Raw genomic sequence first — 26,658 nt, 5'->3', positions numbered from 1 at the left:
AGGTGTCCTCACTTTCTCCCTCCCTGCTGTTCCCTTTATCTCCTTCTTCCTGTCTGAGTCTTTCTTCCAGCCCGTTTAGCCGCACTACGTATTCAAGTTGTTCGTTTTAGGGTCAGCCTGTTCCAGAACTGATATCACACATTACATATTAACCAGATAAGGTGGAGACACTTTGTTTACATAACATTTCTTTCATCTTCTTCATATCTGAGGTGTGTTTATACGATTTGTAATCAAACCTCTCTTCTCTGGCTTTTCTTCTAGAGTGCTGATGTCGGTGAATCGTCCCTGGGGAAAACAAAGGCTCCGCCTCTTCATTTTGTGGCAACCTATCGCATCGAGAGAGCAGCTGGATCGGACACGGTCCTCAAGCACTTTGTCAGAGACTGATGGAAAACTTCTTTTCTTTTTTTTTTTTCCTCTTCGCTTTCATCTAGTTGGTTGTGGAAACCAACAGGGATGTGTGCCAAATGACATTCTTAAAAAGCTATTTGCTGCTCTCATTCCTTGAGTGAAACCCGTCAGAGGAGGGTACAAAAATGGAGAACAGTGTTTTCTTTTTTCTTTTTTTTTTCCTAATTGGAAGAGCTCCAATTATAAAGAATACAACGGTTGATGAAAAAGAAAAATGTGTGGAATTGTACATCTGCTCAAAAAGTGCCTCATTTTCAGATTGTAGCCATTTTCCAGAGAACTTCAGTGAAGCTTTGTGGGGTGTTTTTTGTTGTTTTTCTTTCCAAGCTTGATTTAATGTAGTTCTAAAAACAAAAGTGGGGAGCACTGGTGTGAGCTTTTACTGCATTCATGTCATAAAGTATGGAAGGTTTGAAGGTTTGCTGTGTGTGCACAGCGATCGCCAGCTTTGTGATTACAGAGTTGCTCGTATGTGGCTGAAAAACATTATAGACACTATGTCTTTAGGTTTCAGTTCATATTCCTTGATGTGAGTCTTCCAAGATGCGTAAAATCAAGAAAAACATGTTGACAGTCCTAACTGGAATGTTGAAATAAAATTAAACGGTGGGGAGATTGTACACAATAAATCTGATATGACATGAACGCAGAAATTTCACTAAGTCCTCAGAGCCACAAGCCTAGAGACCAGTCGGCAACCTCCTGGCAACTTCTGGTTGCTAGGGAAAAAGTTAGTATTCCCCAGCAAATTGTTGCTAGAGGAAATCACTGCACCAAAAACTGCACCTTCTTGTCATTGCTGTGGTTGCCGGCAGGTTGCTGCAGTCACTTGTAGTTTGCAAGGAAGATGCAGACTTGTCTGCAAACACTCACCACTTATTCTCCCGAGCAAACCAGAAGCAGAGAGTGTTCGCCTTCAAAGTAATTGTTGCAACCAACACATTTCAAAAGTTGCAACCTATTTTGAAGGCAAACAATTCTCCATTTCCAATTTTTTCTTACAGTTTCACAGTTGCTTGGCGAAGACATGGCAGGTGTTAGCGGACAAGTTGTGGTCTTCCGTGTAAACAACAGGCAACAACAGCATTTATTCTTGCAACCTATAGCAAGCAAAGCAATCACAATGTTTTTGATGCAGCAATAAAAACACCTTTTTGTGAGCAATTTCAGAGTCGTGTAATACCCATTTTCCCTTAGAAAACGGTGGTTGCAACGGGGTTACTAACTAGTCTCCAACCATTTGAGTATGGAGCTTTTGCAATCAGTTTCACACCAACTGCCAGCAGCCTCTAGCAATGACTCGCAACTGGTTGAGGAATAAATATTTTAACCTAGCGACCAGTAGCTGCTAAATGGTCGCTAGCAAGCCACTAGGCTTGTCTGACTGAGACCTAAAGTACTAGCAATCTGCTAGCCTTCCTTTCTACTGTGAGAAATACTAGCATAGCTGCTGTTAGCGTACTGTTAAATATTATGTGTCGATTTTACTCTTCAAAATTCAAATTTTTCTGCTCCTGATATCTTCTTCACTGCATACTTTCGCTGTTCGGTGAGCCATAAGTATTGAGCGCACAGGCCTCAAACAAAAGACACTTGTAGCAGGGAGTACAGTTGCCTGCTAGCTAGTTAAAACCAGCTAGATCAGATTAACATATTAGCATTGTGCCAGGGCGTAAATTCGCCGTCCTGCTGACCACAGCTCAGGGTTAGACCCCCCCCTCCCCAAATATACTGCTAAGCAATCCCATTAGAGCTACTGGCTCCAGACACTTGTGTCTCACTTAATCCCCTTCATCTCAGGATGCTAAATAGCATACAGTGCACACAGCTGAGGACAGAGGCCCTATCAATAGCCATGCTGATGCTAGCTTTGTAGCCGTCAGCACACTGCTTTTTAGCAGCTGAGCAGGGATCAGTTCTCATTTCATCGGTATGAAAAAAACTGCAGTTTGTTCACTTGGGTTTTTTTACACAGCACCAAACATTTTAAGAGGTGTTTTCACTTTGCTTTGGCCCCAAGTCCTTCTTTTCTGTCTAGGCTCTTGCTTCAATCTCTGCTATGCATTAGAACTTAAGTGCCTGTCTGTCATATCTCTCTCTTAGCAACTAGCACTAATATAGATATCCTATCAGAGTATACTGACTATTTTTTGTCTCTTATTGTTTTTGGGTCTCTTTCGGCTGTACAGTTCTCGTGAAAAAACTTTTTCTGTTTGTGCGGTGTGGCAGCGATCTATCCGATGACTTGACTGATAGCCGTGGCTTTGAGCCCATAAGCGTTGGACCTTAATGGAGGACTAAATCGCAGCAGTGCCAAAACACAAAAAACCGCGGCTGTTCTCCTCTGGTTACCTTGAGCTCTCAAGTCTGGACACATTGCTTTGTTTTTGTTTTGGGGGGGTTAAAAAATGTAACCTTTTATGTTCTCCCTCCCCTGGTGTTTTCTTTAGCAGCGAGGGGAAAACTGTGACATATCTCACCTCGCTGTCTGCTCATTGTGAAGATTTGCGTATGCTTTAACCTTGAATTTGTGTGTGACTATGACTGGAGGGTTTAAACAAAATACAAGTGCACGAAGAGGAAGAAAAGGCCGCCGCACAGAAACAGCAGCAAGAAGGAGAAAAATAATAAATAACGTCTAATTACACATGTATGTGTGTAGCTGCAAATTTGGACTGGCGTGTTTGCCCGCCTGCCTCGGGATGCTCGTGAACTTTTTCCCTCTGGTCACATGACTTTTGAGGTTGACAGCGTAACAATTGAGCTTTTTTGATTGGTAGGAAACTGCGGGTAATAAAGGATAGTCATTCAGAATTGAGAGGGGGGAAGAATAAGAATGAAAAACAGACTCATGAACACATGAATCTCACGTGTTTACCCACTCCAGACTCGCAGGCAAACACGCGATAATGAGTAGAAATGCTTCTAATGGTATTTTTGGAGATGTTCTCATAATGTAACTCAGCAGTTTTCAGCCAAAACGCAAATGCTTGATGGTACTTTGGAGTTTAGAGAGAGCGCACAAACACAGTTGCTTTCAATCTTGTCGTTATTATCCTGCCATTAAGAGCCCCCCATCCCTCAAGCTCTGAGCATCTGATGATTTTATTCTTTTTTTATTTTATTTTTGCTTCTTAATGAACGTTTTTACCTTGTCAAACTGCCCGCAGTCTGGAAAACTTTGGCTGCCCGTGGCGACGTACTCGATTGTCACACCCACATATCATGAACTGAACTCCTTCTGGGAGACGCTCAGGCAGTTTTAAGGTCGGCTGTATGATTTCATTCATTGCATTGTTAGCGGATGTAGACGTGTTCATTAAATGTGCAGGAAGGTGCTGCTGCTGCTGCTGTTCTGAATTGTATGTATTCCTCCTGTTCCCCCCGAGGGATGGTACTGAATGGGGAATATTGTGAGATTTGCCATTGATGTAGACAGTTTTACTTCTATTGCTTGAGGAAAAACAAAATCTGACTAGAAAGGATTAAAAAAAAGTCAAACAACAAAAGGACTAAAAGGACTTGTGGTTTCTTTTGTGTCTGAGACTGGCTGCTGGGTTTTTGATTGATGTAATGGGGATGATTTGGTAAAAAGAAAAGAAAGAGAAAAAAAATGACAGAAAAACAACGGAGCTACTGAGCTGCGAGCGGAAGACGCTTTAATTTACAGTCTGAAGCAAGTGTGAACATCTGCGAGAAATGCCACAGACGCAGACGGGCTCATGCGCCTCTCACACTTTGTGAGTCACACACGCTCGCTCGATGAGGCTGCGACCACAGCGCAGATGTCACGCTGTTTTGTGGAAAGGAAAATGGCCTGGTCGTTTTTCAAAGGCGTCTTTCAGCTGCCTTGGTCACATTCGCCACTTCCATTGATAAGATCGTCGACTGGATTTTTTGGCCGCTCTCCGGTGGAGTTAATCACTCGTCTGACCGGGAATTTAACCAACACCGTGTTCGCTCAAAGGCCTCCCTCTGCCTCATTCAATGCGACCCTCTCACTCAGCACTTGGGTTTATTAAATAAGCTTTCCTCTGCCCGATAAATCCGTGCTCCCGTGTGGGATCTTGTATCGTCTTCGTCCACAGATGGATGAGTAACTAAACCCAGCCCAGGTGTGATTGCGGGCTGGCAGAAGGAATTAATAGAAATGAGAGCGCGCAGAGACCAGACGTGCACCTGCACACGCTCTCACTTCCCTTTATGAATAAAAATTAAGGCTAGTTTAGACAACCATAAGCCTCCAAAGATTAAAATTAAGGCACTAAAACCACACCTGAGGATACTGAAACCTACACTGCTGCTTTTTTCTGACACTTTAGTTCTCTTTGGCGCTAGTTCACTTTTTGTGTAAATGCGTCTTGGAAAATACAGCTGAAAAAAGAAGTGTCAGCCAACTGTGACAACTGTAGGCAAGACGAGTGAAACTCGGTGTTTGATTATGAAGAGCTAAAATTGTTTGATTACTCGTTTAATATCAGAGATATATATTTAATATAAGACAAAGAAGTCCCCCCCCCCCCGACGCCGCCAAAACAGAAACGACCCAAAACAAACCAATCATTGACAACTTTAGTGTAGTATTAATGTGTGTGTGTGTGTGTGTTTGTCTGTGTTATTTGCAAGAAAAGCTGTAAAAGTGGGCGAGCGTGGCTCAAGAGTTGGCAGTTCGTCTTGTAATCGTCCTTGGGCAAGACACTTCACCCGTTGCCTACTGCCTCTGGTGGTCAGAGGGCCCGGTGGCGCCAGTGTCCGGCAGCCTCGCCTGTCAGTGCGCCCCAGGGTGGCTGTGGCTACAATGTAGCTTGCCATCACCAGTGTGTGAATGGGTGGATGACTCAATGTAGTGTAAAGCGCTTTGGGGTCCTTAGGGACTAAGTAAAGCGCTATACGAATACAGGCCATTTAAAAATGTAAAAATACAGTTAAAAGTCCCAAATTTATGCCCTCCTTCATATTTTTTCATCCAGCATGGCGGCCTGATTCTGGCCCCCAGGCCTAACATTTGACACCCAGGGTCTACACAAGTTTACACAAGCAGGAGCCAGGATAATGAATCCATAAACAAGATGTGTCCAGTGCATACACACATATTTACAAAATGAATGGTAAGAAAGTGCGAACATGGTCAAGTGCGTCCCCTATATCATTATGAAGGGGGCGTTTAGTTATGTGAAGCAGAACTTTGCATCCTCAACTGAATTTTTAATTTATTTTTGTAATTAATTCTTAAAGCTTGTACCTCAAAATTTTACTTAATAAATTTAAGTGATTCTGACTTATGGATGAAAAAAAAAAGAGGAAAAATCTGTGGCGTGAACTAGCTTCCATACATTTGTGCCGCAAAGTTGGGAATTTTAACAGGTAGCTGTAGGGGCATGACTAATTCTTCACACCATTTATACTCAAAAATCAGAAATCTCAACTTCTGAGTCAGCCTATTCCACCAGAACATCCCATCAAGTCAGATTTCCAAATCGGAAAGTTGAGGCACCCCCGCTAACCCTGACTTAACCATCCAAGATGGTGGAAGTGCAGGACAAAAGTGGTAAAACTGTAAAACTTGTAATCTGTGCTCCAACTGTTTGTGCATTTGTGATTTGCTAAATGCTGAGCACTGATTCGGGCTCGATCCGTGAACATGCCGTAGCCTCATTTTTGGATGCAATAAACAAGACATTGAGCTGAGCTGTGTGAGTGTGGGTCAGAAAATTTTAATCTTCAAAAAGAATTGCTGTCAAGAGCATGCCAAAGCAACAGGTGGCGCTATGAACATAACTATTTAGAAATGTTGGCCCATAAAAAGCCAACTAATAACAACACGGTGTACAGTCACATCAGAAAAGCAGATAAAGGTGCACGCCTAGGATGTTTTCCTTGTCCACATTTAAATGCAGATCATCTTGACCCTGGAAGGACACTTTTAGAAGCTTCTTCTGTAGTGTGGCCTGAAAGGCCGAAACACATCAGAAATGCGACATTTACCAAAATAGTCTAGTACATTATAGTTTCAGTCATTTCTCTGGTCCTATTCAGTGCTTAGGCAAGCAATGCTCCTGATTTACTGAGTGACCTTAAACACTGTCACAAAGAATGTCCCTGTTTCTATAGAAATCCACAATCAGTGAACTAAAAATGAAGAAGCAAACCATCTTTGTGATGCACTCTGAGGCCCTCACAGCAGATAAACTCATTCAGATTAATCTCATTACAGTTAAATAAGACAAGGCGGAAATGCAGAGCATCATAAGGAGAGAATGGACACAGCGGCCATCTGGTAGTAGTGGCGACAGCCAGCGATGATGCCAGGCTCGGCTACGGTGACAGCATCCCTGGCGAAGACAAACGACTGAAAGAGAGCAGAAGACGGATGGTGGATGGGAGCCAAAGCAAGAGGACACAAAGTTCAGTCATAGGGAGGTGCGCTGGCCATGAGCCAGCGGGTGGACCTGATGTGTCTGACTGCCAATAATCTCGTCATTGTATATGTGTTCATCATACTGTATCTGTGTTGCAGTTACACAAACACACCTACATGCACCTGCAGATACACAGCGGCACAAATGCACTCTATAACCCTGCTTGTATAAACATTACAATAAGGAATACCTGCAGAGTATCGTGTGAACGAATTCAGTTAAATAACCACAGGAGTCCCTATGTGGAACATCACATGAGCTTTATGTCTGGAGTTCCCAGCGGTGTCAGATTTTTCACAGAGTACATAAATCCTTTAAAGTGTTCGAGAAAAATGCTACGGTGAGCTTCCACAGTGATAGCAGATATGATCGACACCACAGAGGGAAAAAAAAGCTACTTAATGGTGCAATTTTTGAGTGCAAGAGTCTATTTTGAACCTCAATATGCACTATATTTATATTATTTTATATGGGTTTCCATAGCCGAGCAGCTGCATCCAAGCATTACATCACCAAGTGCAACGCAAAGTGTCGGATGCAGTGGCGTAAAGTACGCCACCACTGGACTCTACAGCAGTGGAGACGTGTTGTTTACAGTGACGAATCACGCTTCTCTATTTGGTAATCCAGCAGATTGGGGATGGACTTTTCTTGTTCCAAAATGGATGCACATCAGTGCACCAAAGAAAGGACCATAATGGCATGGACCAGCAAGTTTGGTGTGGAAGACACTGACTGGCCTGCACAGAGTCCTGACCTCATCCTGACAGAACACCTTTGGTTTGAATTAGAGCAGAAACTGTGAGCCAGACCTTCTCATCCAACATCAGTATCTGACCTCACAAATGCGTTTCTGGGAGAACGATCAAAAATTTCCATAAACATTCCTCCAGGTCAACATAATATTAAACTCTATGGACTAAAAACAGGAAGCGTGAAGGGGTGAGGGACAAGCAAATACTTTTGGCAATATAGTGTATGCTCAGTTTGATTGAAGCTAGGATTTGGAAACTTCAGTTTGTTGCAGGTTAACAATTCCTTCAGTTTAAGTCCTCAAAAATGATGTAACTGCACATTAATGATCCCATGCACTAAGCATGCAAGCAAAGAGTGCTTTCATGATGTACTAGACTACAGTCTGTTTCTGTAAAATCAAGGCTGTTGTAGTGTTATAACGAATCAAGGAATGGTATGAAATCTGATGTTCAATATATGAAAGAATGCTAAAAGCTCCATCGAGTGTGTGTGTGAAAATGATTTCCTAAAATAGTTTGATTTCCAGTCTGCTTTAAAGCATCAACACATCTGCTGAGCGCAGTAAAAACAGGTCTTAAAGCTGCGGAAAGAAAACAGATGCATAAATCTCCCGTCAGATGTACGTCTTGGGCCCTTTGATGAGGCTAAGCGATCTATTTTTATAGGTTTACATCACTAGTCTCTGGCCTTGCACATCATGTACACTTTGTACCGCTAAATGCTGGCAACAATACAGGAAGTCTTCCGGTCTTTATGACTTCCTCCATGGTGCGGTCCACAGGAAGCTCGATGAATATAGGGCATGGATGAAGCTTTTGTTCCCGAAGCACATGTGGGAACGGTGATGTGGGCATTACTCCATGCTTCAAGAGTGCTTCCTCAACATTATTCACACTTATTCTATTGCAGTACTGTGCTAAAGTCTTGAGCTATCACTCGTTTCTTTATATTCTGCTTCCAAGGAGGTAGATTTTCATGTGGTTTTTAAAAGTGCTCTCAAGCAAAACATCTGAAGGCATTCTGAAATCCTTTCCAATGTTGTTTTTCTTTGGACATTGGCTGCTTTTTCACTCATTTTCCATCCAATTTGCTCCAATTTCTTTTATTGAATCTGTCCAAACGTATCAGAAGGGGGGCAAAAAGCGCTTCCTTAAGAAATAGGAAAAAAAGAAAAACAGCATGACCTGACGTGGGACCTGAGATATTCGTCTTGCGCCTCTGTTGATCTGTTCAGGCTCTCATTCTTGCAGAAAGGAAACAGAGAAACGGTGAAGGTATGCCAGATTACACAGGAACTGGACTGACAATAAGTGGCAACAGGAAGTGATGAGTCCAAGTTTGAAATTTTGGGTTCAGCCTAATTTTTCAGCACGACGGTGATCCCAAAATATCCCAGTGCACACGATGCCAATACCTGGGTAGCAAAAACACACAGCGGAAAACTATCAGTCATGGATTGGTCTGGACCTCAACGTTATTGAAGCAGTGTGGGATCAGCACGATAGAGAACAGAACAAAAGGCAGAAACATCCAAAGAAGAGCTTTGAATGTCCTTCAAGAAGCCTTTCGAACTATTCCTGAACACTACTTAAGGATATGTCAAGAAAGTTTGACTAAGAAAGGACTGTTCATGAGAAGTTAGAAACAGCTATGCTCTTTTTTCCTTATTCCCCCTTACAGTTAGCCACATTAAACCATAAATAAGCCAATAAACCCTTTGACTACAGCCAGAAACTACTGCAAGATGCTTCTCTTAATCCTACAACTTTCCTGTATTTGTCTCCATGTATATATGAGCCTTAGGGCAAAGTTAATCACTGCAGACTCAGTAAAGTAAGTTTACACACAGTCATGGTATCCATGTGTGTGGGTCCATCCACTACATGACATCTGAAGCCATCTGAGCCACAAACACCACAGCCGACGCAACCATTTTCTAATGTATTTCCAGTTCCTTTTCCTCACCGCCCCCTCTTTCACATAGTGTACATAGCCAAACAAAAAGCCTTTCTCTGTCTTTCCCTCCCTCCCCTTCCTACTCCCGACACCACCCAGCTCTCACTCTCCCTCTCAGCCGACTCGTGAGAGACTGTTTGCTGTGATTATGGATTTGTCTGGGTTATAGGATGCGTATGAAATTAGCTCTGTCACTCAGGAGCTGGCTGGCTGGACTAAAAATGGGGAGGTGGAAACTGTAAAAAACAATAAGTGCCACATGGAGGGAGTGAGTGAGGGGAAACGAGGGGAAGAAGAAGAAAGGAGGAGGGAAGTAAGGAGGGGCTGCAAGGCCTCAGTGCTTTATTTTCTTTGAAAGCTCCCTGAAAACCACAGACACATGGTACAGAATTCCCCTCACAGTAGAAGTGGGAGGGAGGGCCAGCCTTTGCAAGAAAACACCACACACACACACACACTGATAGAGAATATTTTAGGCGAGCATAGAAACTTGGAATTGTGTGAACTCGACACACAACACTCAGCTAACACAAAAGGCAGCACAGAAGGAGGGTGACTTTGAAGGAGCCGGCAGGCCCACGCCTTTACATGCCAGCACATGGAAACCTCATAACATCAAACATCATATCACCTTAATACCTCTCAGCTCTATGGGAAAGTGGACAGTCCCACTTTCCACGGGTATTGGTAGAGAGTTGGAGGGGGGTGTTAATCCAATATACAATGTGTTTAACTTTGACTGGCAGGTCCCCTCCAAATAAAAAAAAAAACCCTCCCACTTTCTCATGGCTTTGGGGCCTCTTCCAGGGTGTAGATGGAGGACAAGTGTAGAACTGGAATTTAAGTGGAGTACTGAGAGAAGGTGAAGGGTCAGGTGTGAATGGACTTGTGAGGAGCTGTGATCTGGGTTTAGTGTCGGCACAGCGTCCCCGAAAACTGAACGCTTGATTGTCTGATCGATAAAGGAAAGGAATGGATTTTAAATGATTACTATCTGTTGCAATGATGATAGAAAATTGATCTTTGTGAATTCATTTTACTTAAAAGTCATGTAGTGGGCCAACAGCAGACCCCCAGGATGAGAAGTGCAAAGCCTCTTGACTTTATCACATTAGATAATACAGTGGATGAGCCACGCCATCTAGTGGAACATCTGTGCTCTTGCTGCAAAACCAGATCAGGTCACTCAGTGTGTGCTATCCGTAAATTCAGCTAAAACTGACAAGACACAGAAGAGTAGCAACAGAGTGATGACTACACCCTTGTGATTGAAACTAACTAAATGTATACTACATCTGCATTCCCTTTACGGTTTAATTCGAGACAAATAGGGTAAATAATGGAGCGTTTTAATGAATTACTCTGTGTAAACTTATGAGATCGGTTGATGGAGTTCAAAGAAGCCCCACTTGGGCAAAGGAGGATCAAGTTTTTCCATCTCAGAGACCGGCATGCTGAAAGCGTGAATGTAAGCTCAAAAACAGGAGATGGAAAATCTGTGTCAGCACGCTGAACAGCCACTGCCTGCATGGAAATGAGGACACAAGGAATACAATCCATTTATAAAAAGCCTCAACAATGACCTTGCTCTGTTTTCCCTCTTTCTATTTGACATTATAGAATGCAAATCATTTGCCAAACGACTCAAAACCAACGCTCAAAAAGCCACATTTCACGTCTTCTCGGTCAGAGCTGGAGTAATTCAGTGAAAAGGCTGCGTTATCATACATTCCCAGCACGCTGAGTTTTCCACATCATCCAGAATTCCAGTAAAGCACTCTGCTAGTCATCACAAATTACTGGTTTAAACAATACTGAAACAAAGAACAGAAACGCAGGAGAGCTGATGCAGCATTAGGAAAATATGTTAAAGCCATTCAGTTCATTTAAATATCTAGACAGGAAATTATACATCAGTAATACCAGGAACAGACTACAGAGCTTTTCTGAACAGACTATTTTTTTTCTTTATTATTTAAACTAGAGCAGCATGCTTTTGGCATCATTCATAATGTGGATAATAAATATTGCAACATCAGCATACTGCAATCCAGTGGGATCTGGGTGAGTGCTAAACTCCTGCATCTCATGCATTACACCTATCAGTTTAACTGTAGGCACAAAGATGGCTTTATTAGCTTTAGTAACCAGGCAGAAATGTAATGGGTCACATGCCGTCACAATTCACAGGTTATTGGTAATGTGTGAAGTGCACAAAGAAAGTGATTAGTTTTCTTGTCTTTTCTTGGCTGACTGTATTGGACAAGCTAGTGAAAATTGCAATCCACTGAGAAGTCAGGGAGGTTCACGAACATTCATATTCAGGACAAATGAATCTCATTCAAGTCTAAATGAATGTGTTTGAGTTCCGGAGGATTATGAGTGCATGGTCAGTGGTAATCATGGCCATAAAAAGCATGAAAATATGTAATTTCACTGATCATATTACTGATGTTAGCATAACAGTAATAGGAAGGCCCAAACCACAGCTCCCTGATGTGGGGGTCAACCAATAGGATCACTCCATCTATGATCATGAACATTTAACAGGGGTGGGCAATACATTTTCCCAAAGACCCACCATTAGGGCCTGATTGTAGCAATTACTATGATCAGTAACTGTTTATAATACAGAGATTAAATTCATATTGAGCAGAAGTTTAGCTTATTGGTTGGGTCATCCACAACAGTCCCCCATGTGGCCCCTTGGGAAAATTGTGCCAACCACTGCAGGATCCAAGTGGTAACATGGATAGCAATGCAATATTTCAAACTACCTCATCATTTGGTATTTCTTCATCATTTTGTGTAAAATGTATCATCATGAAGAGTCTTTTGTTAGACTTTGCTGAATGGTTTGAACTGAATGTTTTTCAGTATATCAGGAGCAAGAACTATGGTGAAGTTGTAAGTAGTGTGCATGAAGGTTATGCAGTGGAAAAAACAAAAGTTCTTGTAAAAGACAAATGTGAGCTTGATACATTACGTGATCATTATTTGCAGCTCATCCATCCTTTGCTGGAGGAGCTAAAATACTATTTAGAACATCTTAAGCCAAAAAGTATTTCTAGCTTTATATTTAAACCTGCTTTGTTAGCATTAAGTATCAAAGCTAACTGGTTTTAGGTTTAAGACTAATTGGTCAAATTGTGCTTTTGTTAGCTAAACCTGACCCATTAGCTTTTGTTCTTTGGCTAAGCGGTTCTTGTTCCTAAAGCTAACAAAGTGGGTGTGTATGGGAACATCTTACACATTAGTCTTTGAGCCTACAAGTCAGGTTTCGCCACAAAACCTAGTTTGTTAGCTGGCACTGGGCTTACTTAGTCTAGGAAGAAAAGCTAATTGGTTACATTTAGAAACAAAGAATACTTTGTTAGCTTCAACTATGAAGGCTACTTAATCTTTCACGTTTCCTAGGCCTTGTGCTTTTTGCAACTTTAGTAAAGTCCCAGGCTTTTAAAGTATTGGAAATGCTAGCCTAATTATAATAATTACCAGGATGCTCAATACCACCACCTCACTACATGAAAAGGTGAGGACAGATGTTTGAAATATTCTCATGAGATCTCATAATTTCACCAAACTACAGAGACCTTTTATGTAATTAGACACTGAGGTGTTTTCAGAGGGAAGACAGTTTCTGGTTGCAATGACGGTGCATATTTCACATTCTTGAAGCTAAATTAAGGGTATTTTCTGTTATCGTCCTAATATTACATCTACTATTACAGTTACATTACTATTAAGGGTCTTTATAGTGTTTATCCTTAAAACTCTGCAGATCACTGTCCAGTTAGTCCTCTTTGTTGCTGGGCACTTATAACATAAAACAAAGTAAATTATAACAAAACAAACAACAAAAGTAAATTATGAGCCTTTTAATTTGTATGGTGCAGCACATACAGAGGAGCATCACAGCAGATATACAGACAAGAAACAGAACTGCTCATCTCAACGATGCTCTTTCTTCCAGCAGACATAAAGATTTGCACAGCTGCTCTTCACAAACCTAGCATTTAAACATCTGCACATTTTAGTCAATTGGCTCTTTATGCTCCATTTCCAAGGTGAGAAGACTGATCAGCCCGTTGCACGCATAAATCCAGTTTAAATCTTCAGCAGGCGCGAAGAATGTAAACAAAAGGAAACAGACTGTCACTGTTTAAAGCTGGTATCAGGAGCTATAAACTTCACTAACAAAAGTACCCTTGAATGTAAACACGGTTTAATCAGCCATTTATAGCTCAGCCCTTGTAATAGTATATCCATCAGCTCAGTCATGTTGTTTAGAAATGTTTGTTGGCACAAAAAACACAGTCATGTGTACTTTTCCAGCTTTTATTGGAACTGTTCCAGCATTTTTATTGTTTTTTTATCTGGGTGATGCAGGTTCACTGACTTAAAGGAAACATTTTCAGTAGAAGTTCGTAGGTACTCCATCTCTAGCAAATCTTTTGTAAATGCCTGACTTCCTACTACACTTGATAAAACTTCAGAGCCACCGCTTTCCTCATTATCTGGGAAAAAAACTGTTTTTTTCCATTCATAATCGGCTTTTTCGCTTTTATCCGCCTTGTTTTTCTCTGTGACGCTGAAATCTCCCATCTCATTATCAGTATTTTCCTCAGAGTTCTTGGTCATGTTTTTTCCACTGTACTCATCATCATCAGAGTTTAAATTCGAACGGTTCATCGCTTTCTTTTGCTCGGTCGTAGCTGTCACGTTTGGAAAATGATCCATATCAGTTGGCCTGTCAGGAGATTCTGTTGTTTCCATGACACCACTGAACGAAGCACTTCCAAGAACATCGGTGTAAGTGACGGCTTTAACTTCGGCGGGGCGCTTGGGCAGCCTGACTATGGCCACAGTGTGATTGGTGAATGTAGAATCGCCGAGCTTTTTGCTGTTTCTGTGTCTGTGTCTTGCCTTCGCGTGTTTGGCTCTCACGGAGCGGCTGGTGGAGGTGTGGAGCAGGGTTGCCTTCATCTCAGCAGGTTTGCTTTGGTTGGGTGTCCTTAGCTCTGATTTTTGCTTTGATGCAAAAGTGAGGCGCCCCGCTGACCTCAAATGAGCGGAGGAGACTATGTAAGATGCTGATGCTGGATCTTGCATCGGGTATTGCCACCATATTTTGTTGCGAGCCTGTGCAGTCGTGTTTTTTAAGGACTTGAATCTCCGGAAAGTGTAGGGTCTGCTGCTGTTTTTACCAGGTAAGACTAATACAGAATCCTCTGCTGTCTTTAAATATGGTTTAAGGTCAACACTGCTCAACTCCTTTGGAGTCCATGTTGATGTATTGCTGCTGCCTGGCTCAGTTTGATTGGAAATTCTGAAGCTTCTCGGTTCTGAGGTCTGTCGACGTCCGACTTTAATACCATCAAGATCCTGCTGGAGTCTGGCAGATTTGTCCGGTCCTTGAACTGAAGGTTTGGCTCCCTCGAGTGGTCGAGAGTCGGATCTTTTTGGAGCTTTTGTTATTTTATAGGTTCTGAATTGTCTGTAGTTGAGGTTTCTGTCCACACCAGGGTCACTTTTAGGTGTCATTACTTGCATAAACCCTGATACAAACAGCGTGGGTGTTGTGACTGGGATTAAGGTGCTGGGTGAAGGTGAAGAATAAACTACAGGGTTTTTCTCCAACATTACCGGTGGTGTTGTAGTAGTAGCAGATCCTCCTCTTTGGCCAAAACTGTACCTTTGGAGCAGAGCAAGGTAAAAATTTGACATTTTAAACTTATAATGTTTCATGTTCTCAAAGCTGTGCTGTTTGGAGTTTGGCTGTTCTTTAAAGGTGAGAGCGCGTGGCTTCTTTACAGCTTGCCACACAGGATTTTTAAACTCTTTGAAGCCAAAGATACTTTGTGTGCCCCCTCCTGGTTTTTGGATTGGCACCAAATCTCTTGTAGTTGCATTGACTTTGCTGACTGAAAGAGGTTCCTCACTTCTGGTGGCATACCCGTGTGTGGAATAAATGTGAGGTGAAGGGGAAAAACTTGCCATATTCTTCGTTTTTACTGGAGCAAGATGGAGATCGGAAGATTGTTCTGTGATGTGAGGAGGAAGAACTAAGCTGGAGATGGGTCTTTTTAAATCTTTGTGCATCTGTTCATCATTCTGAGCCGCACTAGTATGATGATATGGCAGATTGGAAGTAATTTGCTTGGTTGTATCTTTTGTGTTATAATACCTGGATCCAAATCTGCTGGCAGCAGGTACATCAGAGGGCCTTTGATTATCTGACGTAATGAAAGCATTGCTTTGTCCACTTAAAGCCTCTCGTCCATCTCCCACAACTCTATTAACTGAGGTCTCAGGGCCCTTGAAAAGATACGCTTGCATCTTTTTGTGTCTGTGTGTCTGACCGTTGCTCATTGAGTCTCGCCCATGGGGGGAATCTGTGATGGATGATGTCAGTTTTTCTGCGCTTGGGTTTGTGTTAATAACGGGGGTGTTTGCGCCATTGCTGATTGATGTTGCGTGAGGAGCCAGATGACTTGTAGAGCTGAGAAAATTGCTTGATTGACTCCCTCTCCATGTACTCTGTGCCCCAACTGCTGGAGATTCATTTGTCTCTTTATAGTCACTGTAACGCCCCCTTGGTGTTTCCCAATAACCACTCGTCTGGGATGAAGAAAGAGAAAAAGAAAATGGGTTTCCAGGAGATTTATCTTCATCCGTCCTTGAAGAATCAGTCTTTGCAACTTGTCCTCTGCTGTAAGGTTTTGGAATATATTTCAGGTCCCAAATTTTTGAAAAACTCAAGCTTTGGTGACTGCCAGCTTTTTCTGTAGGTGGTTTTCTAATAATCATTGAGTGGGAATCATGAAAATTTCCAATTAGGGCTTCTTTCTGAGTGAGCGTGGGGTCATTCCCTTTGGACCTCCATCTCTCTGCGCTTTGCCCTCCGTGCTGGGGAGAGGATCTGCTAGTTAAAAAGCTGCTTGCCGGCCTCGCTCCATCTGTTCTATGGCCTCTCTGCACTTTTATTATTCTCACTTGAGACTGCCTGCTTGCTGGGCTGTTTTGACCGTCACTGTAAATACCTTGTGTAACCTGTAAAGGTTTTGATTGCTGATCAATGATTGACGGAGTCCCTCTATAATTTCCACGCGTCTCAGTTTCGTCATCAGTTCCAGTGTGAAGTCCAGTTTCTGTTGACAGCAGACCAGTAGAGGCGGGACGATGTTGCCTATACGGAGTGTAAAGTTGTCTCCAGGCGTTGTACGTCGCTCCATTGTGCTTCTGAGTTGCTGTGTAACTGGCTGAAAGTGAAAACAGATAGAAAATTATAAACTAAAATATTTTACATATCATATAGCCTGGCAATTGGATGACTGATAACTCTAGCAGGTTTAAAGCCCGTGTTATGTCTTCTTGAAAGAGGTCTGATGACCTACATGATTGCCAAAGTTTCACATAATGACGACATTGTATCTACAAGTAATCCCTTTGGAAGCTCTGGTTTCAGGCTGCTGTCGATTCTCAGTTTCAAGCTTTCCCCCCTCATTACACTGTTAAAATTTCAGGCAAACACCCAGATATTCAAGGAATTACAACTGGTACGAAACAACATAAAGTTTTATTGTATGCTGATGATATCGAACCCTCTCTTTTAATGCTAGCAAGGAAAGCCATGGTGAAGTGGATTGGCAAGGATCATCACTACATTTCTATGTGGAAATCTCAGAGGTTGTGAATCTGGAAAAGCAGCATCTCATCTCTTTGACATAGTTTTTTTTTTTTTTTTTTGCTTTCGTTTGTTTACTTATATTTAAAAATGTAATAAAAAGAACAGTGTTATGCAAACTTTTCACCCCATGTACCAAAAATGAGAGCTTCACAGGATATTAAACTGAATACATTTTATATAACCTTAGTTTTATATAGAACCAATTTGATTTAACTGACATCTTAACTACGACACTTACAGCAAGTTATTATTTTCTAGAGGAGTCTAAGTCACGGTGACCTGTTAAAATCTTTGCTCTGGAAACAGTCAAACATCCAAGAAGAACAATCTAAACACAACAGAACTGAAACACTGAACACAACACCGCAGAATTAAAGATGGGAAGCTGAGCAGTCTTTGTTTTTTCATAATTATTAAATGAATCATGTTTGCGCCACTATATTTAATAAATAAACATTAGCTAAATCCACCGATTCAAATTAAATTGTTTGGCGTTTATAGAGTTTGTGTCGGTGAGATCATCTGCTGCTATGCTATCATCTGCTATTCAACCCTTCTGTTTGCAAGAGGAATCAAGTCAGAAGAAAGTTAGCCTTTAGAGGGCGCTCAGCTTCAGAAAGTGGATGAACTCGTCAGTCTGCACCATGGTCCTGTGACTTGTGAGTCATGCAAAATTCTCTGGCATCTAAACAGATTCCTGACTGTAACACTTATTTCATAATCTTCCCTTATATGATGTAAGATTACTGTTACTGAAGATGAAATGTTTATTTTCTTCCCTCACGCCAGATGGCTGCCCCCCCACCCCCTGTCTGAAAACCCCAACAATCTTCTCTCTATTATTGCAGGATTTTTACCTTTGCAATTTAAAGTGACTTGAGGGGACAGTTGTTGTTGATACTTTATAAATTTTAAAAATGGAATGAAATTGATCTTATTAAAATAAGATCCTTATCTAAATGACCTGGAAACTGTTTGTGACATCCCTGATAAAAGTGAGTTCTGCCATCATTAACACCATCAGCTTTGTTGAAATAAATACTATGACTCTCCAGCTAACACGTGCACAGCAAAACCCCACAACAGCCATTAGGATGAGCATGCTTGGGCTCACCTCTCGCAGAATCTGGGCACACAATAAACAGCACGATGGCTGCACAGATCGGCACAAACACAAGGACTCTGGAGAGATAAAAATACACCCAAATGTAGATAGATAGAACTGAACTGTCGTCACAAATAATTGCTAGTGCTTTTCAGATGTTTTATCTGCATGTGCAAAAAAAACCCCCACAAAATACTATGTACCGTTTACCTCGGGTGAGGAGCAAAGTTGCCGAACATGATCAGCAACTTTTTTCCAGGTTTATACGACTAGTAAAAGCTGCAGCAGCGCCGTTAGCCGGTATCTTTTACTTGAACCATGTAGGGGATCTTGCAGCTCTGCTGGTGCTTGTCAGTCTGATTGGAGGCAATCCAGTTCACCTGGCCTCAGGTGACCAACTTCCTGGAGCTATGAGCAAAGGGCTATTTGTTGTTTTTCTGACTTCAGTGAATTTTATGTAAAACATTAACTTTCCTTTTTTGTCTACACTCCTCTTTCCTTTGAAAGGCCGTACATTTCCCCTTCAATTTACTTATCAGCTTTTAATTATGACAATAATAAATTCAAACTTTGTTTTGTTTTTTATCAAAAGGCAAATCACTAAAAATCCACAGAAAGCTTCAAACTGTGTTTTTAAAAAAATGTGTTTATTTTTTTAAATATTAAATACTTTCATAAAAACAAACAAAAAACAATAAATATCAAAACAGTTGCATCTGTACATAAGTGGGGCTGAAAAGGCTGCTTTGGCATCACATTTGGCTACACAGCGGCCAAACAAGGAATCAAAACATTCACAGTGTCCACATGGCTTTATCATCATCGCCATCAAGTCCATTTTAAGATGATTCGTCACTCATACTGCATTACTCTGGGGCCATAAGGGGCTGCTCAAAACATGTGGCAGGACATCATGGCGAGGGCCCTCAGGTCTTCACTGGTCATACAGTCTTCTGAAAGAAAGAGAGAGCACATTAGAAAACAATGAACAACTTAATTCAATGAAAACCTCCCTAAAGTTAAAGAATGTTGTTATTGAATAGATACACATGCCAGTTCTTACAAAAGGTACCGAAGAAAGTGTGATCAAACCAAACTATAGTGTGACTAAGTTTGCATCTCTTTACAGCACTAATCATTTACTTAAAATAAAAAGTTGGCTATTATTTTCCTTTTAGTTCCTATAGCAGTTGGATTATTCATGTGAAGTTTTTTTCCCTTAAGATTTCAGAATAAAATCACTAAATGGACACAAACTTGAGATTTTTAGATGATATTTTGACAGTCTGGTTTCGCTGACACTTAATCGAGGATAAATCTGCCAGTGAAAGTATCATAAACCACCATCAGGGTCTCTCTTACCTTCTCTTCTCTGCTGGCCCTTGCCGTTTATCGCCTGCCAAACTTTCTTCAAAGACCGCCGGAGTCTCCCGCCTCCTGTGCCCGCGGAAGACTCGCTCTCCTCGGCTGGAGTCTCGGGAGCTGTCGCTTCCTCCTCGTCCCCTTGAACCTGATCGTCCACCTCGGGCTCGTTGAGGAGTCCCGCAGCCGTCAGCCGCTCCAGTGCGCTCTCGTCCACCCTCAGCTCGGCTCGGATCTTCCCATGATCGGAGATGGATGTGATGTGTCGGCACAGCGGGCATACGATCAACCTGCCAGCCTCCAGATGCGCATCTCCGGGTCCCAGGGGCCTGGACAGGGCCAAGAGGCAGCTCTCGCAGAAGCTGTGCTTGCACTGGAGCTCCCGGGGACACCGCCGACCCGCGTTGTAGGTCTGGTAACAAACCCCGCACTCGAGTTCCTCTGCGCACATGTCGTTTTCTGATGCTGGCGTTTCGTCCTTAAAGTTTGAATGAGTCAGAAGGCGAGTCGCTCTCAGCTTTATTCAAACTGCACCGAGAGAGGCGGGGCGTGGACGTCCTGTCGGAAACCTAACCTTTCAGACCCAACTAAACACGGCCGATGAGTCACAAGCCCCACGTGATGTAACGATACTGCTGACAATGACGCCATGAGAAGTGGTTCCAAAACACACAGACACGCACACCCAGTTACAGTAACACAGTAACAAGTGTGTATCTACACAGAATATCCACATTAAACATACAGAGTTTGTTTTCATTCCTCCTTGTCTCTCACACACTCCTCTATCACTGTGCAGTACATGACAGGCAGGAGGGCAAGACACAACAAGTCAAGCTGTGTAGACATTTCTAATAGTTATCTTCAGAGATCAGAGAAATGTCTTTCACATATCAGACTAGGCTTTTCCTTCTTATCTAGTTGTGTATGTGTGTATATGCGTGGGTGACGTCGGCTCTTCCCTCTCCACAGTAATCCCCCAAATAAAACTCCTCCTATCAGATAATCCAGCCCTAACTCCTTTCATGGTGATTTCCGCTGTGCCACAGTCTCGGCCAAAAATCACAAAGCCAGAACCTCTCCTGTTCTCTCCGTTTGTGTGTTTCCTGTGTGAGTTGTAGAGTCTTTTGTTCTCTCTGTTCTTTTTAGCCTTCCCACTTTTTCCCCCTGCATTGATCTTACTGTACAGGGTATAATTATGTAAAGCACCAGGTCTCTTTCTTAATACTCAAAGGAAAATGGGATCATATCCTGTGAAGTATTTCGTTTTTGTTTTTTTTAGAAAAGGGGTGTTTGGGTTTTTTGTAATGGGTATATACATGAACCACTTTTCACCTGTTTAACTACAGACACACAGAACTTATACTGAAATGTTACGACTAATGTTTCAAGTCAACAAACCTAACCAGGAGTGATGCTCACTGATGCAAATATCCAATTAGTCAGTCACATCGCAGCAACTCGATATATGTAGGCATACGCCTGCCATGTAAACTGGAGCTGCCAGGGATCGAACCACCAGCCTTCTGAATAGTAGGCCTGGTCTACCTCCTGATCTACAACCAGGCAGATATAAAGGCAAAATGGGCTCTAACTGGTTTGCTCATGTCTACTTGAGAAGTAGGGCATGTGTCAATAATTTTAAGGGCTTTCTGAATCTTGCACAACCAACCTTTAAACACAGCACGTGTGATACAAACAAACTACGCCAACGTCAAAGAACACAAGGGACAGACCTCAGGTGGGTTACATGTCGGTTTCACTTGCTGTTTACGCTTCAGTACAAGTTTACAGTTTTATTTGTCATATACAGGAAACAGCAGCACACACTTTATTCCCAGTAAGCAAAGCTAAGTGAACAGGTACCTTCAAAGTAATATAACAATAAACTAAATAGTAGGTCAGATCACTTAGATCAACATGGGTGTGTAAAATGAGTGAAAAAACACTTTAAGATCAACAGTTAAGATTTTTCGATGTGATTTTCCTAAAGTTACAAGTTAAACTGTCTACTGTGAAAATTCTCCACCTGAGCTGTTTCAGGTTTCTGAGCTGGTCAGCAGGATCTCAGTAATGCTAAAGAGAAAGGAACCAGCCGTCAATTAAAAACCAGTGATGGTCTTTGCATGGAGCCTGCATCTCACGTGTTTATATCGCTGTATTCATTACAAAGGTGTAAAAACTATACACCTTCCAAACCGATACCAAAGTTCCTCTGTATGTGAGGAAACCTCTATGATCTGATGATCAGTTTCTCCATTTGAAGAGCATGAGAGGTGGCCACTGAATGAATCAAGGAATCTGAACATGTATGCTATGTATAAACTGCAAGGATGTTTAATAATTTCAGCCTAAGCCCTACTTTCTATTTTAAAATCCCAACATGCTGACTGTGTGGAAGCATAATAACATGATACGCAAGCGGAGTAGTGCAAGTCATGATCGAGAGACACCAATCTGTCATTTTCTGTCTTTTGTGTCCTGGTTACCTTTACATCACTGAGGGTTTAATTACTGCTCAGCGAGCCACACAGGTGCCTCACTGGGGACCAGACGGATAAAATCAGGTGAGACTGAGCGAAAACAAAAGGTTGCCAGTCAGCTGAGCTCAGACATTATAAACTCGCCCGATTAATGTGCACCGTAACGAGAACAGATCTGTACCGACATGAGAGAAACTGCATGTGCTTGTGAAGAAGAAGGCGCCGGTGTTGTAGGTGGGAAACAAAGGTTCCTTGGATGAGTGGGAAGCGGAGCGCAGTCGGTAAGTGACTCTCTGATCTCTTTTACGTTTGTGATGATGGAGCGCTGTGTGTTACTCTGTGTACAGTCCCAGCAGGCCCGCTGGCCTAGAAAAGAGTTCACTTAAGTATGCATAGCTGTCTTCCACAGGTCGCTTTCATTCACTAAAATGCTTAGTTTGGCTCTAAAAGTCGACTTTCTGTTCTCATTGCATGAATGTGCTGATGACTTATTGAAGAAAGGCTTTCAGGTTGCCATGGACCGATACAAAGGGGACCCCGTGTGCTAAGCAACAGTCCCCCACTGAGTGTGTGTGGCTTGCCTCGTCATTGTCCCGTGCGAGACACAAATATAGAAAAGCAAAGCGCCAGTAAAGCTACACAATTCTACTGATTCCTTTCATAAATCACAGATCAAATGACATCAACAAATGTTACAGACTGTCAGTGTGTCTGACCAAAAGGTCTTACGCCTTAAAGTAAAGTATTGTGTATTTCCCTGTATCGTTTTTATGGTATATACAGTGCCGTGGGAAAGTCTTGACTGTGCCATGATTGCTTTACATTTTGATTCCAAGGAGCCAGAGTTCTTGTAATTTTTAAAGTTGACTTGAGCAGTAGTTCTCCACAATTTCCAAAGGTCATGTTCAGTCCAGTCCTTATACCTGACCATTTCCAGAGGAGTGGTTTTGTATTAACCTCTTAACACTCACCTGTGAACCACTCAAGTCTAAAACGTATCTAACTCGAGGGATGAACGGTTTTTGTGTCTACACATAACAGAAAACTTAAAACATAAAATGACGTGTTTTTACCAACAAAGTGAGTCTCAAAGACCTATCAGCCCAAAGCTTTGCATATTTCAGCATGGTGTGCAGTGTGTCCTCAAAAAATCTGAGGAAACTGGGCAAAAGAAGCAGCAGGTCTAAAAAAAACTATCTACAGCAGATGCTGTTCAAACCTTCTGTGTATTACAAACAACCAATTACAAGAAAGTTGCCTTAAAGAGAGAGGCACTAAAAATGGGTTGTTTTTGTCACAGGATGAACAGTGGGGCTGCACTTAAGTATAAGAAAAAAAGCATTATTTAAAATATAAATTATGCAAAGCTACTGTAGTCGAATCCAAGAATCAGAAACTGTGGAAATGAGCATAACAGTTTCCCTGAATTTGACTTCTGGCAGCAGCTTCTCATTGCAGACAACCTTATCAATCTTCACATCTAATGACAGGAAAGCAAAGCAGGGCATTTCCCAAAAAGTCTTCTTCCCATAAAGATTTTATTTGACTCTAACACAGCCACGGTGTTAAAATGCTGGGCTGCTGTGTCAATTCAACACACCTTTTGAAAAGAGTCTTTGTGTTAGAGATCCACTTAGTTGATTTAAAATTACACTTCCACGAAGTAGAAGAAAGCCGGTAAAAGCCAGCCCAACAAAAACGCTGGGTCTTACATCACCCTGAGTTAATCCTAGTTCAGTATGACATCACTCAGTAAATAAATAATGACTTCTGGCTCGGTACACGCAATCTGTTTGCAACACAAACCGCTTCCCCTAAGTGCCTCCAAATACAGTAATTTTGATACCAACATTTCTTATGTTTTCTTAATTAAAAAAAAAAAAAAACAGCTGCTTTGAATGACTGAAGTGGAACAAGCCTGAGCTGGGAAAAGACGACGTGCTCTGACAAACACACACACACCCACAAATGGAGAAATCTTAGAGTGACTGATTACTTCCTTTCCCGACTATTTTGTATATTTTTCTCTGACTGTGTGTGTGTGTCTGTGCTATCTAGCACACACTCAAGGGCAAAGGTGATTGTGAGTAAGTGAGGGGGTGGTGGATGGTGGATGTGTGAGCGGTTAAACGGATGAATGCTATGACTCATGGACCGTGGAATCTGTTCATGAAAGTTAAAGAAACAAAGGATCTTTGGGAGAGCAGATCCTGACGTTTCTATCTCACGGAAAGTCGACATGAAGTTTATGTTGATCATGTTTTCTCTCTACAGAGTTTAACATCTTTAGCTAAAAACTCATCCCCGACTTGCCTCTCGCCAGTTCTTCTACATCCACCCACTCCCACACCATGTCAGGGCATGTTGCCCCAGTGCCGCAGAAGGGGGATCCCGCTGCTGCTTCCGTGCCCAGCCGTGGCTCCGGTCCAGGGGAACCCATGGATGTGGAATGCCCCATCTGCTACCAGGAGTACAACTGCTACAACAAATGCCCCCGGATGTTGGAGTGTCTCCACGTTTTTTGCACTGAGTGCCTCCAGAGGATCCAGCTCTGCCCCCCCGACGCCCACAGCCCACAAGCCGTTCCTTGCCCTCTCTGCCGCCATCTGACCCCACTGGAAACCGGGGATGCCCTCACCTTACCCTGCAACTCCCGCATCCTGTCCAGGCTGCCCCCCGGGGCTTTCCACCTGCCCATGACTGTGACCTCGCGGATGGCTACAGTCACCCAGAGAGTGGTGCTCTCCATGGAGGGCAACAGCAACAGGGACACCCGCTTCATCATCTTACCCACCGTCAGCCTGCGGGTGCAGCAGATGCACCCCGAAACCCCTTATGGCACAGCGCCTGGCCTGGTGGGCGAAGAGGAGATCATACAGCAGAGCAGGAAGACGCTGTTTTGTGTACAGATCCTGGCTGTCATCTTCTGGGTGCTGTTTGTGATCACCTGTGTGTTCGGGGTGGTGTTTGGGCCACATTTCCTGAACATGAAATTTTAGAGTTACAGAAATTGTTTGCCAGTCTTTTTCTATTAACATGTTTTTTTTAAGTGTACTTAGCATTCACCCTGTAATCAAATTAAGTTTTTACTTATTAGAGCTGGTCCTTTATTCAAAAGGGGTTGCTCCAGAAGACAGCTCTGCATATGGGATTTGGTAGACTTTTTTTGTGTTACAGTGGATACCCTTCCTGACACAACTCCAAAGGAGTTTGTGTCTCCTCCTGATTTCGAACTGGTGACCGTTCACATGCAAACTACTACACTAGAGTCCAATCCTTAAATGTGTCCTTACTGAATGCCTTAAGTACAGATTTTTAATCAGTGATAGCTTGATAAAGCGTGCCCCCTAGTGGTTAACAGGGAAACAAACAAACCCTAAGGTTTCTTTAATCGTTCTCATCATGCTTATTATGTTTGATAATATCATTTTGCAGCGGCTGACTCTGCTGCCAAAGAATAAATTAAATGAGGCCCTCAGTCCTTACATCAGTCCTTTACTTTGTGCAGGGTGTGCACATGTTTGGAAATCAGTGAAAGTGGCCTAACTTTAATAATCTACTTGAGAACGCACATGTATTTATTTCATCAGTGTGCACTCATTTCTCTCACCTGTGATGTAAACTACAGCAAACGTAATTGAGCATACAAAAGTTTGAACTGTACCTCACACAGAAACTTCAGTACACAGTTATAACTGTTTTTCTTGGATGAACACATCTGGCCCATTATGGATATTTAGAATAACTTTCATGGTAAGTGATATGATTTCTCTGTGCTTAATATGTTGGTATTATGTTTTGTGAAGTTGTAATTATTAAAGGAAGGAAAATGATGTATTGAAGGAAAGCAAGGCATGTAGAGGGTTGGTGGGACAGAGGAGGAGATAGCCGAAAGAAGATGATTAGCAATGAATAAAAACATGAGTACACATGAGTTTCTTTTTAACCTGTGGCTAGGCAAACATTGTGCTGATATTAATTATTAATTTCTAGTTTTAGGTCATTTGAAACATGAAATATGCTCTGTGTTAATAAAAAGCTCACCCTAAGCACTGTATTCTTCTGTTTGACATTGACACCCTATCAAACATGCAGTTTGTCCCATTAGTGCCTTTTGTCACCCAGTGTCCAGGTTTCAGTTCATTTCAAGGGTACCTGTGGCTCAGGTGTGGGTCAGCAACGAATCAGAGGGTCAAAAAACAGAGCAATTACCAATAAGTGATTTTAGATATTTTCCAAAAAGTTATTTTAAATTTTAAACTATTATAAATGACTTATTGGCCTATAATTTGCCAAAAAAAAAAAAAAAACAAATGTCAAAGATGTCTCTCATGAATGATGTCATGGTATTTTGACTCAGAAAGAACATTCCTGTCACTAAAAGGCTAAAATAAGCTGCAGTCAGTTTTTGGCAGAGTTACTGTTATATAGCTTTTATTTATCCAGATGCAAAGTCTCATTGACATTAAAAAA

The 26,658-nt window shown here is 42.1% G+C and overlaps 3 protein-coding genes across 5 annotated transcripts in view; 2 read left to right on the top strand and 1 right to left on the bottom strand.

Moving 5' to 3' along the window:
• Nucleotides 1-3,926, top strand: part of si:ch73-335l21.1 (insulin receptor substrate 1-B) — a 51,833-nt gene extending 47,907 nt beyond the window's left edge. The window contains exon 4 of the mRNA XM_040043421.1: nucleotides 265-3,926. Coding sequence (XP_039899355.1) covers nucleotides 265-272 — 8 coding nt within the window. The 3' untranslated portion in view covers nucleotides 273-3,926. The remainder of the gene's footprint in view (nucleotides 1-264) is intronic.
• A 9,482-nt stretch (nucleotides 3,927-13,408) lies between these two features.
• On the bottom strand, nucleotides 13,409-20,208 carry si:ch73-335l21.4 (E3 ubiquitin-protein ligase-like). 3 transcript variants are annotated; one of them, XR_005697532.1, is made up of 4 exons: nucleotides 19,703-20,208; nucleotides 18,551-19,290; nucleotides 18,350-18,417; nucleotides 16,332-16,807 (listed from the first exon to the last, which is right to left on the bottom strand). XR_005697532.1 is itself a non-coding variant. In XM_040043607.1 (3 exons), the coding sequence occupies exons 1-3, from the start codon at nucleotides 18,577-18,579 to the stop codon at nucleotides 13,884-13,886; spliced, it is 3,021 nt and encodes a 1,006-aa protein (XP_039899541.1). In that variant the 5' UTR covers nucleotides 18,580-19,232; the 3' UTR covers nucleotides 13,409-13,883. The 3 variants fall into 3 exon arrangements, 2 of the variants coding, with proteins under 2 accessions (XP_039899541.1, XP_039899542.1); XM_040043607.1 differs by lacking the exon at nucleotides 19,703-20,208 and having other exon boundaries at nucleotides 13,409-16,807; nucleotides 18,551-19,232; XM_040043608.1 differs by lacking the exons at nucleotides 16,332-16,807; nucleotides 18,350-18,417 and having other exon boundaries at nucleotides 18,967-19,293; nucleotides 19,703-20,206.
• Nucleotides 20,209-20,309: 101 nt separating this feature from the next.
• On the top strand, nucleotides 20,310-26,289 carry si:ch73-335l21.2 (RING finger domain-containing protein). The gene is made up of 2 exons (XM_040043609.1): nucleotides 20,310-22,466; nucleotides 24,460-26,289. Exon 2 carries the CDS (start codon nucleotides 24,537-24,539, stop codon nucleotides 25,182-25,184), a length of 648 nt encoding a protein of 215 aa, XP_039899543.1. The 5' UTR covers nucleotides 20,310-22,466; nucleotides 24,460-24,536; the 3' UTR covers nucleotides 25,185-26,289.
• Nucleotides 26,290-26,658: the final 369 nt, after the last annotated feature.

This window comes from Simochromis diagramma, unplaced genomic scaffold (assembly GCF_900408965.1).
Source record: "Simochromis diagramma unplaced genomic scaffold, fSimDia1.1 OVJJ01000656.1, whole genome shotgun sequence".
Taxonomy (NCBI): domain Eukaryota; kingdom Metazoa; phylum Chordata; class Actinopteri; order Cichliformes; family Cichlidae; genus Simochromis; species Simochromis diagramma.
This window is presented reverse-complemented; position numbering and strand designations above follow the sequence as displayed.